This window comes from Octopus sinensis, linkage group LG24 (genome assembly GCF_006345805.1).
Source record: "Octopus sinensis linkage group LG24, ASM634580v1, whole genome shotgun sequence".
In the NCBI taxonomy this organism is placed as follows: domain Eukaryota; kingdom Metazoa; phylum Mollusca; class Cephalopoda; order Octopoda; family Octopodidae; genus Octopus; species Octopus sinensis.
Window position 1 is genome coordinate 24,363,149 of NC_043020.1, and position 14,644 is coordinate 24,377,792.

Genomic DNA, 14,644 nt, shown 5'->3' on the forward strand with positions numbered 1-14,644 from the left:
ATTGCTTTCCAACCATGTGGTTCCAGATTCAGACTCACTGTATAGTACTTTTGCCAAGTTTTTTTCAATAGCCTCAGACCGACCAAAGACTTGTGAGTGAATATGGTAGATGAAAACTGAAAGAAGTCCGTTGTGTATGTATATATATATATATATATAATATGTGTATGTCAGTGTTCCACATCCACAAGTGCTTGATAACCACTGTCAGTGCGTTTACGTCCCCATAATTTAGCGGTTCAACAAAGGTAGGTGTACGATAGAGCAAGTACCAGGTTTTACAGAAATAGTAAGTACTGGGGTTTGTAAGTAATGTTTGTTTGACTAAAATTCTCCAATACAGTGCCTCAACACGGCCGCCGTCTAATTGCTGAAACAAGTCAAAGATAATATATATATATATATATAATATATATATATATAATTTGTTCTTCAGACCCTCTTCCAAAAAGTTTATCTATCCAATAATGAGGTTTTACGAGTGATAAAACTAGAAAATTAAGACTCAGTTTTCAAGTTTTATCACTCAGTCGAAAGATACACGGGTAACTGGATAATTATGCGTAGTTAAGTAATTATTTTTTATGGTACGTATCTGTGTGGTTATCGTTTTGCATTCACGATTGTAAGATCGCAGTTTTCGATCGGGTGGTCCGTTATGTCCGTTGTGTTCAGGTCTAAATAAGTAACATTACAACGGACTAGCATTCATCCGGGAAGAATGCTGTGAGTTTGATCATTTATATGTCTTGGAAACAAGTATACAATACAGAGTTCTAGCCCTCGGAACAATAATGTCCAGAGAGTAATCATGCATATTATGAAGGTGCCTGGCCAGGTAGTTGGGCAATCGGCCTCTTGATCACGAGGTCGCAGGTTCGATTGCCATTCCAGGATGTTCGTTTTATCATTGAACAAGGCTCTTTACTTGATGTTCCATTCAATTCAGCTAGTAAAAAAAAACTATTTAGAGTGACCGAGTACCAGGTCAGTTTCCCGTTCGTATGACAGTATTTATGAATCAGAGGTACGTCCAAAAATATGAAAAAGGGGTACCATCCACCAGTAGACACTATATATGTCATACCTTCTTTGCCTGTTACTTATACATTTTACGCTGCAGTGTTTTAAAATTTTGAATACAACTCACAGACACTCAGTAATTACAATGACGATCTCTATCGGGACACGACCCACGATGCGAACTGACGACCGAGAGGCTTACTATGGGGTTCGAACTATGATGTGTTGGTAAAGAAAATTTGGTTGTTCACATGACACATGGGTGCATTCCGTGTCTTTTGTTGTGACGTGTGTAGACTGTGCCTGTTTGAAGCTTATTTCCGGAAGCTTTAAATGATGAAAGGGTGCTACCAGCTACATAAATGTATCTGTGTGTGTGTGTGTGCGTGTGTGTATGTGTGTGTGTATGTGTGTGTGCGTGTGTGTGTATGTGTGTGTCTGTGCGTGCGTGTGTGTCCCTGTGATAGTATGTGTTTGTAGAGATGTGGCAACGTACACGACATCAAAGTTACAAAACAAAGAATGACGGCGACAACACTGAACGTTAAGATACCTGAAACGTGGTCAGAGAGTAAGTCACGTTAGTGTACGTGCGAAGGCACTGTGTGACAGGACACTTCCTGTCCAAGAGATGAGAGACGATTGAAACCCTAAAACAGGCAATTTCACTGGCAGATTCTCGTTGTCAGTTACGGCTGAGATATTTAGTGACACAAACATTGATTTTCGCCACCGAAGTTCTCAAGAGAGTGAGAACTCGCTCGTGCGTGTTAAATGAGAATACAAGTTTGACAGAACATGTATATATGTGTATGTTTGCACTTGTGTGTGATATTGGGCGAGGTTATATTTAAGTAGAACCTTCTCTCTCTCTGTGTATATATATATATATATATATATATACACACATATTCATATATATATACACACATACACAAACACACACACATATTTCCCTGCCTCAGTTTCCGAATATATTATGCAATGTATAACGAATCCACTTCCTCTCACTCGCTAGCTGGCTACCTTTCTCTTTCTCTCTCCCACACACACAGGTATATATATATATACGCACGTACATATATTTATGAAACGACTAGTACATGTTCCATCATGAGCAGCTGAAAATGCCCACCTGGGACCTAATTTTACGACGAGATTATTAACATGTCGACGTACACGTATATATTTATTGATATTCGTCACTGCTAGTAGATCGCCATTAGTTTTTGTGAAAACCATTCACTTGTTCACCCAACCATGCTATTTATTCAAGTAGTTGAGTACACCACAGAAAAATGGACCCTTAATATTTAAATTGCGGTTTGAAGGGTATATTTATGAAAATAGTCCCGAATGATTTTATGATTCTGAAGAATTCAAGACTTTGGAACACTATTACAGCATGAAAATAATTATGATATATGATGACACCGTAATATATACAGCAATAGTGATGGAGACTAATCTTTTCTATTCTAGGCACAAGGCCCGAAAATTTTGAGTAACTGGTACTGATATTCAACCCCGAAAAGGATAAAAGGCAAAGTCGATCTCGGCGGAATTTGAACTCAGGACGTAAAGACAGACGAAATACCACTAAGCATTTCTCCCAGCGTGTTAACGATTCTGCCAACTCGCCGCCTTACTTTATAGAAATATTATTTTCTCCTTTAAGCACAAGGCCCGAAATCTTTGTTGAGTGGGGGGCGACAGTCAGTTAGATCGACTCCCAGTACGCAACTGGTACTTGTGATTGTGACTAATGCCCTTAGTCTATTTAGTGACGAATATATTTCTGCCTTTTTGTTTTTCGGTTCTAAAATTGCGTCGAACATAGTGATTAGTGGGTTTTCTTCTGCTAATTAACGTTCTGAGTTCAAATACCACCGATGTCTTTCACCGTTTCAGGATCGATTAAATAAAATATCATTCAAGTACTAGGATCGAAGTAATCGACTTGCTTCGCTTGTGATTCTTATTTCTGAAAATTACTGACTTTCTACCAAAGCTAGAATTGCTTTCCTTGTTTGGAAATTCCATCAAGACGTAGCAAAGAATTGCAGCACGATCGCTGTCGTTATTGACCAGACCAATTCGATTGATCGCCAATTGATAGGTAATTGGATATTAGAAAATTAATTAACTGTTGGTTATATGACGAGGAGTGAGTTTTCTAATAAATGGACCAAAAACGAAAATAAGAGAGAATTGAAGGGTTTTTTCCCCTCGTATTTGTGGTAAATATAAGCATATATTTCGGGATTAAAGCTCATTTCTGCAATAATCTTATCTAATCGAAAAACCTCTTCTTCTTCTTCCACACATTCAGATACATACACAAACACTCGTTCATATGCCACATAAACAAATATACACACGCATACACACAGACACAGAAAACTATGCATTCACTGAGATATTCACTCATACACACAACATATACAAACGCACACTCATATACACACACAAAGAAACATTCAATTATACACACACACACACACGTGTATACATACACAAAGACTTTCACACCCCGCACATATTTACATATACTCATACACACGCATATGCATACATACAGAAACCCTCACTTATATGCACACACACACACACACACACACACACTTTATTAAGACTTGCAAACATACATTAGAGCTTACTTCAACGTAATACTGTCGACCATCAAAAAACCTGAAATTAATAAAATATTAAATGCCATGTACAGAACCAATTCCTAAAATCCTGGGGACCAAAATTATAATCCCATCCCTTACAGAACACTTCACACCCACTCAAAATGCATAAACGAAAATAAGAGAAAAAAAGCAGCAAATTTCTCTTGAGAAAAAGAAGTAATAAACACACAAAAAGAGAAGAAAAAATAATTTAAAAAACAGAGAAAAATGTCAAATTTAAGACGATGTATTTAAAAAGTCTTTGAAATTCCGCTGCCAAATTTTGGCTGTAGTAAATCTTCATAATGAATAAATCAGCAACTTTGGATTTAGATATTTCAAAAAAGAATGTTATATGGATGAATGAAAGCCATTTGCCTATAATAATAATAATAATAATAATAATAATAATAATAATAATAATAATAATAATAATAATAATAATAATAATGTTGGCTTTGGTGTTTTTGTTTTTGTCGGCGTAGCATAAGATTTAAATTTCTTTTGATATTTGACTTAGACACAAGTCACGCGTTGCATCCAGGTTAAACTAGATTTTGTTTATGAATCGCCGACAAATGTCTATCATTTTATTCGTGTGTGTGTGTGTCTACATATCTGTACATACAAGCATATTAATGCATTCGCATAGACATTTATAAACATATACACATGTATTAATATTCGGAGTTTTTATGCGTAGTTTTTTATCTACAATTGGCGACAAACACGCAAATCGACGTTTCACTCAAAAGCGTTTGCTAGACTATCATATTTCTTCTAAGGGATAGGGTTGAGAGTTTCTTCGAAGTTTCTGTCAAACTCTTCCTGGCAAAAGTAATATGGCCAGGCAGAAACGAATGTATTAGTATGTATGTGTTATGCGAATATGTAGAGTGAGGGCTGAGACCTACATAGGTTTCAGTTAGTAGTCGAGTTTCATTCTCAGAAATATTTCAGGCCCCTAAGCAGGGTAAGAAACCGGCTACATTCCTTTCAGCGGCCTATCGTTTTCCTTGGTCAATATCTTTGGCTGTACGTGTGTTTGTGCACGTATTTATATATTGGCCAATACGTCGTATCTATTCGATACGAAAAGATATCTGATGCTTTTCCAATGACCACAAAGGGTGGTAAAAGTAATAACGAATCATATAATCTCGTGAGAGAAGGTTGGGGTTATCAGGAATCGAACACACCGGCGAGTTGGAATCATGTTAGGGAAATTCCATACAGAAAACTAGAAAAATGTAAATTATAACTAAATCAAAACGCTTCATTCTTACTCTTTACTCTTTACTCTTTACTCTTTTACTTGTTTCAGTCATTTGACTGCGGCCATGCTGGAGCACCGCCTTTAGTCGAGCAAACCGACCCCGGGACTTATTCTTTGTAAGCCCAGTACTTATTCTATCGGTCTCTTTTTGCTGAACCGCTAAGTGACGGGGACGTAAACACACTAGCATCGGTTGTCAAGCAATGCTAGGGGGACAAACACAGACACACAAACACACACACATATATATAATATATATATATATATACATATATACGACAGGCTTCTTTCAGTTTCCGTCTACCAAATCCACTCACAAGGCATTGGTCGGCCCGGGGCTATAGCAGAAGACACTTGCCCAAGATGCCACGCAGTGGGACTGAACCCGGAACCATGTGGTTGGTTAGCAAGCTACTTACCACACAGCCACTCCTGCGCCTTACATTCAATAAATTTTAATAAACACTTTTAGTTGGTGAATTGGCAGAGAGATAAAAGTGATTTCTCTCCCGTGTCTCAGCGCTAGTTCACCGAGACCATTTTCGTCGTTTTGGTGTCGATAAAGGATTAGCAATCTAGAGTAGTGGCCTAGCAGAACGGACTGAATGTCAGCCGACATACTTGAGAAATTTCATCTGGCGTTTGCGTCCTAGGCACCAAGTTGTATCAATCCTCATCTGCAGCCAACCCTTTGGATAATAATTTCAGTGGCGCGAAAAAAGATAAGTTTACATGGGTAAATGCAAGTCTTCCTAAGAACAAAATGTTGTCAAGACCTTTCTAATTGTGGGCAGATGCATGTTCAAAACTGAACAACGGAGTACTTGGAATATAACTGAACGTGTATAATGTTTATTCTTTGTCGAAATATTTTATGACTATTCATTGATATGTCACCACAATTTGGATTGCGCATGCGCTAGCAACTTTACAACCGGTACTCTACATCGTGATTCAGTTTGTTTGTTTTTTTGAAAGCACAAAAAATGTAAATACTAATAAAAGCAACACAGCAGCAATACTTACGTTTTGAAGTAAGGTTTTGTTGCTGTATAATAGATTCTTCGCAAAGTTTGGCATCGAATTAAGGTATGAATCGTTAGGCGAGAAGGCTGTAAAGTACGCATCGGTACTGTTATGGTTAATCATGTCGGGAAGAACTGTGGCTGCCTCATTGATGGAACTGGAAGTAGAGAAAGAGGGAAAAGAAGATATAGATATGGGATTGAAAGAGAAAGGAATAAAGTCAAAGGTCATTTGGGTACAAGGGAAATTAATGTGCGCCTCAAATGCACAATCTTGAAACGGGAATTTATTAGTCAATATTGAAAGAAAGAAAAATAAAATTCTTACAATACCTACCTGCGATTTGAACTCAGAACGCAGAAATTGGAACAAAACAAGTCATATATATATAAGTAGGTATACTCATATGGCGTCGTCGTGGCACTCTGTCGGTTATAACGACGAGGGTTCAAGTTGATCCGATCAACGGAAAAGCCTGCTCGTGAAATTAGTGTGCAAGTGACTGAGCACTCCACAAACACGTGTGCCGTTAACGTAATTCTCGGGGAGATTCAACGTGACACAAAGTGTCAAAGGGTTGGCCCCTTTCAAATACAGGTACAGCAGAAACAAGAAGAAAGAGTGAGAGAAAGCTGTGAGAAAGAGTACAGCAGAGTTCACCACAAACCCCTGTTGGAACCTCGTTGATCTTTAGGTGTTTTCGCTCAATAAACACTCACAACGCCCGATCAGGGAATGGAAACCGCGATCCTACGACCGCGAGTCCGCTGCCCTAACCACTGGGCCATTGCACCTCCACACCCATATGTATGCAGAGTTAAACACACGAGTACACACCCATACATACCCATATCTGCACACATACACACACACACATACTTATATATCGACAGACATTAACACACACACACACACACATAACATACGCACATCCATATCAATATATACATCGATCATTATGATTACTATTACGTTAAATCTTACGCTTTTCACTCATAAGTCCTCTCTCCAATCGATTGGAACCCAAAAAGTATTTTTAAGCGAATTATATATATATATATATATATATATATATATATATATATGAGAGAGAGAGAGAGGCATGTAAGTATATGTGAGCTTATACACCATATATACTGTCCTCTATCTCTTTCACCCTCTCGCAGATATATATATATATATATATATATATATATATATATATATATATGTTATAGTTAATCAATATTTGTTTGTATTTTTCGGTGAAATATTAATTTACTTTCACAGTTAACTGAGATGTATTGAATGAAACCGGAAGCCGCTCGTTCGGCGGAAATTGTTTCTGATATTGCTAGTCGTAGTTTTTCTCTTGTTGTTGTTGTTGTTGTTATTGTTCTTCTCTATAATGCAAGTCGTGTTGGAATTGCTACAGCTACAGGGATTACATCTACCGTGGTTTATCATGTCTGTTGTATATACGCATGTTTATACACACACATTACTACTCATATATGACTAAACACACACACACACGTATACATACATATAAATGATTACACATATACATATGTGTATGTATATATATATATATATATAGATGTACATATAAATGCCTACACACATACATTGATATGTCTATATATATATTCTTTTATTCATCTATGTGTTTCAGTCATCTCACTGCAGCCATGCTGGAGCACCGCCTTTAGTCGAACAAATCGACCCTAGGACTTATTCTTTGTAAGCCTCGTACTTATTCTACCGGTCTCTTGTCGAACCGCTAAGTAAACACACAGATACACATTCGTTGTCAAATACAGACACGTATATATATATATATATATATATATATATATATATATATATATATATATATATATATTATATATATACATACATTATATATGACTGTGTGTTTGTATAGTTCTCCCCTTCTATCTCTATGTATATATATATATATATACTCGTATGAATGCACAACACGTAATCGCTTATACAAACAGGTGACTTCACACATACATACATATATGTATACATATGTGAATATATACTATATTTATATATGTAAACATGTATATGTACGTGTAAGTGTCAGTGGGTGTGTATTTGTGTGTGTGTGTGTTCTTGGTTTCGCGTTGTTTTGCGTTCGATCCTATTCATTTCGTTTATATTCCCTTTTTGTCGATTCTTCCCATATTTCATTGCAAAAAACTTCCAATATCATTACCATTCCTCATTAGAAACCAATATCTCAATAACTTATTCTTGCAGTTGATACTACAATCAGGCTAATATCTTCCGTTACCAGATTCCATGGCTTCCATATCATGATAACTTATTGCTTCGGCTTTTGTTCACAAGACACTCTCTGGAGAATTTTTCTCGTTGTTTGTTTGGAGGTTATATTCAAGGTGAGATATTAAATAATCGACATTATTAATTGAATTTTAAAGCGAGCCATGGAAAATAGTGCCAGCGCGTCGTTGGATAGGAGATTATAAAGAAATGATCATTTGTTCAATTCTTTCCTTTGACGGTCGGGGTAAAGAGAAATATTTTCGATTTTGTGATGGCAGAAAAAATATTACGAGGAATTTCGTTAGAATGCCTTGGTTTCTTGTCTGGTTTCCCGGTGATTTTGTAAAGATCCTTCGTAGAAACGCCCTGTAGAAAATGTATATTTTATACCATACACGTATTTTCTTCCGTTAGTTGAATACATATAGAATACCAAACGAGTTCCCTATAGATACCGTATTTATTACACGTATCTAACTCGCTTTCGCTCGTTAGATACGTTTACAAGCCACGAGTTGTAATAAATACGGTATCCATAGGGAATGAGTTTGGTATTTTATTTATTACACACGAATAAACGACCATATTTTATTAACCCAATAACTAAATTCTTCACATCGTGTTGAAGCGCGCATGAATACAACTTGAATTCACGTCAGTGACGTCACAATGTATAACTGTAAAAGATGTCATGCCGCAGGAAGATAGTCATCTTTATAGCGCTAAGTTTTCAGGTGAAATGACTGATAACTGATGACTGTTTAACATTTTGTTAACATTCAAGTTCACGTTCAAGAAATACATAACACAGATTGAATCTTCAATAACTTTAATAATACTCAAACCTGTTTTCGAGTACCTGCACTGCAAGAGTATCGACGAGCAGACGAATTATGTCGTGATTTTTTGGCAACAAAAAATTGAATTACCACCAGAAATGTTTATATTTTATGTGTATATGACTTTAAGTGATATCTGGTATAAAAAAATAGTATGTTTGTTTAATTACATGGCTACATTCTACCTGCTCGTGAAATTAATGAATGAAGTTTAGTTATAACTTATGAATGACAAAAGTAGTGCCGTCACCGTGACCTCGGGTCATCACCATGGATTGACCAATCAGAAGCAACACTCGCAATATCTGACATATGTTATATACCAAAAATATCTCAAAGTGTTCTCACTCACATGTGTGTAATAAAGCAGTATCTTAGATGGTATTCGCTTTAAGTGCTCTTTTTCTCGGCGCTTATGAATTGGTAATATTTCAGATGTTCAATTCGAATTTCATTAATTTTAGATCGCCTTGATAACATTGCGTTAACATATTCTTTCGAAAGTATTAATATTAATTTTAATTATGCATATATATATATGTTAAACAATAGAAACAATTGTCATCTTTATAAGGTGAAGTCTATAATAAAGAAGTAATTCTCCCTCTACGCACTTTTTGCTGTCAAACACACTGGATTTCTCGAAATTCCGCCAATGATTATTTGGATTTACCTGTCATGCATGAGGATATATCGTTCATGCATGAAAATTTACCTGTAATCTGTATTTTATTTACATTTCATGCTGTACAACTGTTGCACGTTGATAAGCAAATTCTTTTAATATCGAGGGATTTATTGATATCTGACAGGAATTTTTAATTTCTATCCATAGCTTTTAAATATATGTGTGTGTCTGTGTGAGTGTGTGTGTGAGTGTGTATAAATATTTTATAACTATATACATAATTATAACTAGGAGTCGGCTTTATGCACCGTAGCAAATAGATAGGTGCCAAATTCTTTTTTACTACCTTAAAAATTCCGCACTGGCTACCTGGTAAAATTATTATTGACCCTTTATTATTACAATAAGATTTGACGATACATATATATATGTCCTGTTTTTGTTATTATAATTATCATTATTGTTTTTACGTATTTTTGTATTCTTATTCGTGCAACCTCGTCCGTTTTTCCGTCCTTGTTTTGTATACATTCGAGGCTTTCTTCCAAGGAATCTAATGCGCTTGGCTTAGATTTTCCTTTGGGGATGGCCAGATCGGAGCAATCTCAAGATTAATCAGCCGAAATTGCGAGGATGATCCGGTTCTTGACTGAAGATTGAAGGCTTCGAATGTCCTGTCCGTGTTTTTTGTATCGTCTTCTGAATGTTTTGCGTTCTTGTCCCAGTTTGTATTTTTTTACATATATATATATAGCGGCGCACGTACCCTTTTGTCTTATATGTAAGTATATATATATATATATATATTTATATATATATATATATACATGTATATTTTTCCTCTGTCTTCCCTTCTCTGGATCTTTCCTTCTCCTATGTTTCCGAGGAAGAGCTCCGCTCGAAACGTTAAACCCTCTTTCTCTCCTTCTTTCCTGAGCGTCCAATAATACTATATTTGTTCCACGTCCTCGCGTGGTTGTGTTTCTTTGTGCTTTCTTGTTTCGATTAACGTTATATATGTATATATATATATATACAAATATATATACACATACATACATATATATATATATATATATATATATATATATATACACATATATATATATATACATATATACACACATACATATACATATATACATACATACATATATATATACACACATATATATATACATATATATATACACACATATATACATATGTTTATATACATATACACATACACACACACACATATATATATATATATATATAATATTATATATATATATATATATACATTCACACATTATGTATATATATATATAGTTAAAAGGAATGGAGAGAGATTAAAAAATCTTGGCGGATATCAATATATATGCCTGTGTGTATGTGTGTACACACTCAAATGTTTAACTTTGTACAGGCTACTTTAATGATGATTTTAAAGATCTGGAATATTTACGTATTCTTTGGAAGCAAACTGCTAACCAAAGATACGATGAGATGCTTCCAATCTTATGTAACAAGATCTGTTTGATCCCAATCGTCATATATCATTTAATATACATCAGATTTAGAACTAAGCTAATATAAGTTTCATACGTACGATTGTAGGACAGTCAGACGACATTATATAATATGATGGGCAACATTTCCGACTCAACAATCAGAGAGATTGCTCGATACTACACGGCACGCTATAAAATTCATCCGAACATACTACTCTCGAAACATGAAACTTATGGTAGCTCAGTTTTAAATCCAATGTCTTTTAAAAGATATCTCACGTTCGCTAGAATACATTTTGTTGGTTGCACCAATTGACTGAAGATGTCACTATATGTTCCGGGAATCTCTTGCGAAGGCAGAATGAGAGAAGGTGACGAGAAGAGCAGGCATGGGAAGTTTGCAAGACATGGTCACTTAACGGCAAACACATTTTTTGGACGTGTGCTTCGATTGCAGATGACAGACATACTACCATCGTGATGGACAACGGAGGGAGGAAAAAAGAGATCGAACGGAGGAACAAGGAATATATAGCATTGTACGTTCTGGGGCGACATAAGAGTGATGGAAATTGGTCCGAGTGAAGCTAGGAGGAGGGTGAGTAATGAGGGGAGTAACCGGGAGTAATCGAAAAATCTCAGTACCCGTTGTCCTCACTGTACAATATCGTTCCCTTCTACAAAATTCAACACTAAATTATTAGTGAACCTTAGTGATTGGTTACGCAATCGAACCCAGGACTTTTTTCTTTTCCACTCTAGGCACAAGGCCAGAAATTTTGGGGGAGAACGTAAAGACTGACGAAATACCTGTTTTTTTTTACTGCCCACAAGGGGCTACACACAGAGGGGACAAACAAGGACAGACAAAGGGATTAAGCCGATTACATCGACCTCATTGCGTAACTGGTACTTATTTAATCGACCCCGAAAGAAGGGAAGACAAAGTCGACCTCGGCGGTATTTGAACTCAGAACATAGCGGCAGACGAAATGCCGTTAAGCATTTCGCCAGCTCGCCGCCTTACAATCGAACCCAGGACTTTTGAAACACACAGCTTTGCCTCAGTTTACAAGAAGAAGAAACCATTCATTGACTGTCCTCTATATTCGACTGTTAGTTTATTATTTTCATTTGAATATCTGTCGTTTGCCCTTCTCAGTGAACTTTATATGTGATTGTTTCGCTGCGATAGGATGATGTTCTGATACCGTTGGGAAATCTGGTCGGTTTCAATATTATTCCTGCTGTCCCCTGATACTTATGCGCTGAAATCTAGTATATTGTGCTTGCTCTCTTTTTCTGAATTCAGTCTGGAAGGAACAACCCACCATTTCTGGAATTTCAATCAGGAAAATAATAATATATTGAATCATATCTAGTTGATAAAAAAGAACAAGGGAACGACGATGGTAGATCAATATATATGTTTATATATATATATATATATATATAGATATATATATATATATATATATATATATATGTATATATGATGTATGTATGTATGTATGTATGTATATGTATATGTTGTTTCGTATATTGGTGTCTTTGTTCATATGGAAATCTATTTATACCAAAATACATCCGACAAAGATACACACACACATACACATATATGTATATACGTACGCGTGTGTGTGGGGAGGAGGGGTTAGAGTGTGTACGTCTGAAATTTTACGACAGTCACTTCTTCGAAGTATCGCCATCGCTGACTTCCTGAAACTACAGCAGTAAATTGGAGGTGTTACATAAATTTATTAAGGAATCCTTCAACTAAAGTTTTACTGTTTTGTTGTAGGACTTCATAAAACACACATAAACACACACACACACATAGTTATTTCGTCTTACGCTAAGAAGCGGTATACGGAACCATTATTTTTTACTCCAGTTTGATATAAAGAGCTACTCCAAATCGTTATTAGAGTATTCATATAAGCGGAGTCAAGGTCAGAGAGTCTGTACTGGTACCGAGTTGCACGAGTTGTAATAATGAAATCAAGCCGAATGGTGATAGTTTCAAATCATTCAGTTCGCAGGTTTCAAGTTTGCGTAATATAAATTCTTCAGTTAACTCATTTAAAAAATACTGAGGAGGGTTTATGTAATGGATGCATTTCAGACTGTATACTATGAAAACGTGAAATGTACGTGTTAAATGCTTTCAAATTATCACTATATGGCTTCACTTCATCTTTACTACATAGCTCTTCTTCGGAAACAAGAAAACAGGAAACTCCAAAGGGAAAAGAAGGAAAGAAAATCGCCAATAATCCACGAGCGGTTCCTTTTTTTTGTGCGTATAATCAGGGAGTTATAATCCAAGCTGTGTCCTAATGACGTTCATCTGCATGTTCATAGGAATCAAATGTATGTGTCTAGATGTTTTATCATAAATGGCATATACATAGCATTTGATACGTCTTCCAAATTCTATTTACGGAATAATTACATCAAAACAAAAGGCTGGAAAAATATGCTGTGTTGTTAATCCCATGTTACACGTGTTTCGTTATAGGCTAGGCGTTACAATTGTGTACATGCAGACAAAAAAAATGAAAACATGTATAGAATCTCTTATCCGTAATTCTTCAGACAAAGATTAAAAAATAATATATACGAGAGAAAAAGAGAGGAAGAGAGAGAAACAAAGAGACACTGGGTGGTCACTACGGGAACGAGTTCAAAGAAAGGCTTCACCAGATTAGGGCATGACTCTGATCAAAGCAGCAACACTGAACGTAGAATCGTATAAAACTTACACTACTTGCGTAACCTTTACGATCTCCTTTACTATAACCACTGAAACCACCATCGGATTCTTCACCAACACTATCATACTACTACTACTACTACTACTACTACTACTACTACTACCACCACCACCACCACCACCACCGCAGGAGCACCATCTGATACCCTATTCTTCACTATCTCTTTTGTATTACACCTTTTACAGATCATTCACTCACCGTATAGATACGCATGCAGGGTACACACATGCATGTTTGTGTATATATATATATATATATATATATATATATATATATGTATATATGCACATATACACATGTGTAAGCACACGCACACACAATACACCCACGTACTTAACCAATTCCTTCTGTTCTCTTCACTATTCAGAGGTGTTCGTTTTCTGTTTTAGATTCCATCGTCCCATTTTCCCCCCTTTTCTGTGCTCTTTTTTTTTCGTTTCGTTAATATCGTTTATTTTTTCTATCTCTCTATTCATCGCTTCCTTTTTTGTCTTTACTCTCTTTTTTGTACTCCTTTGTACTTCTGGTTCACTCTGGTGAAAACATCATACAGCAAGACTTGATTAGATAGAATGGTGAAGAATGGGACTTTGATGATCAAATGACGTATCAGATACAAAATGC

At 35.9% G+C, this 14,644-nt stretch overlaps 1 protein-coding gene across 1 annotated transcript in view; it reads right to left on the minus strand.

Annotated features, from left to right (window-relative positions):
• The window catches only part of LOC115223785 (periostin-like), a 133,635-nt gene that overhangs the window by 36,142 nt on the left and 82,849 nt on the right, over window positions 1-14,644 (minus strand). Inside the window, exon 3 of the mRNA XM_036513094.1 lies at window positions 6,001-6,157. Coding sequence (XP_036368987.1) covers window positions 6,001-6,157 — 157 coding nt within the window. The remainder of the gene's footprint in view (window positions 1-6,000; window positions 6,158-14,644) is intronic.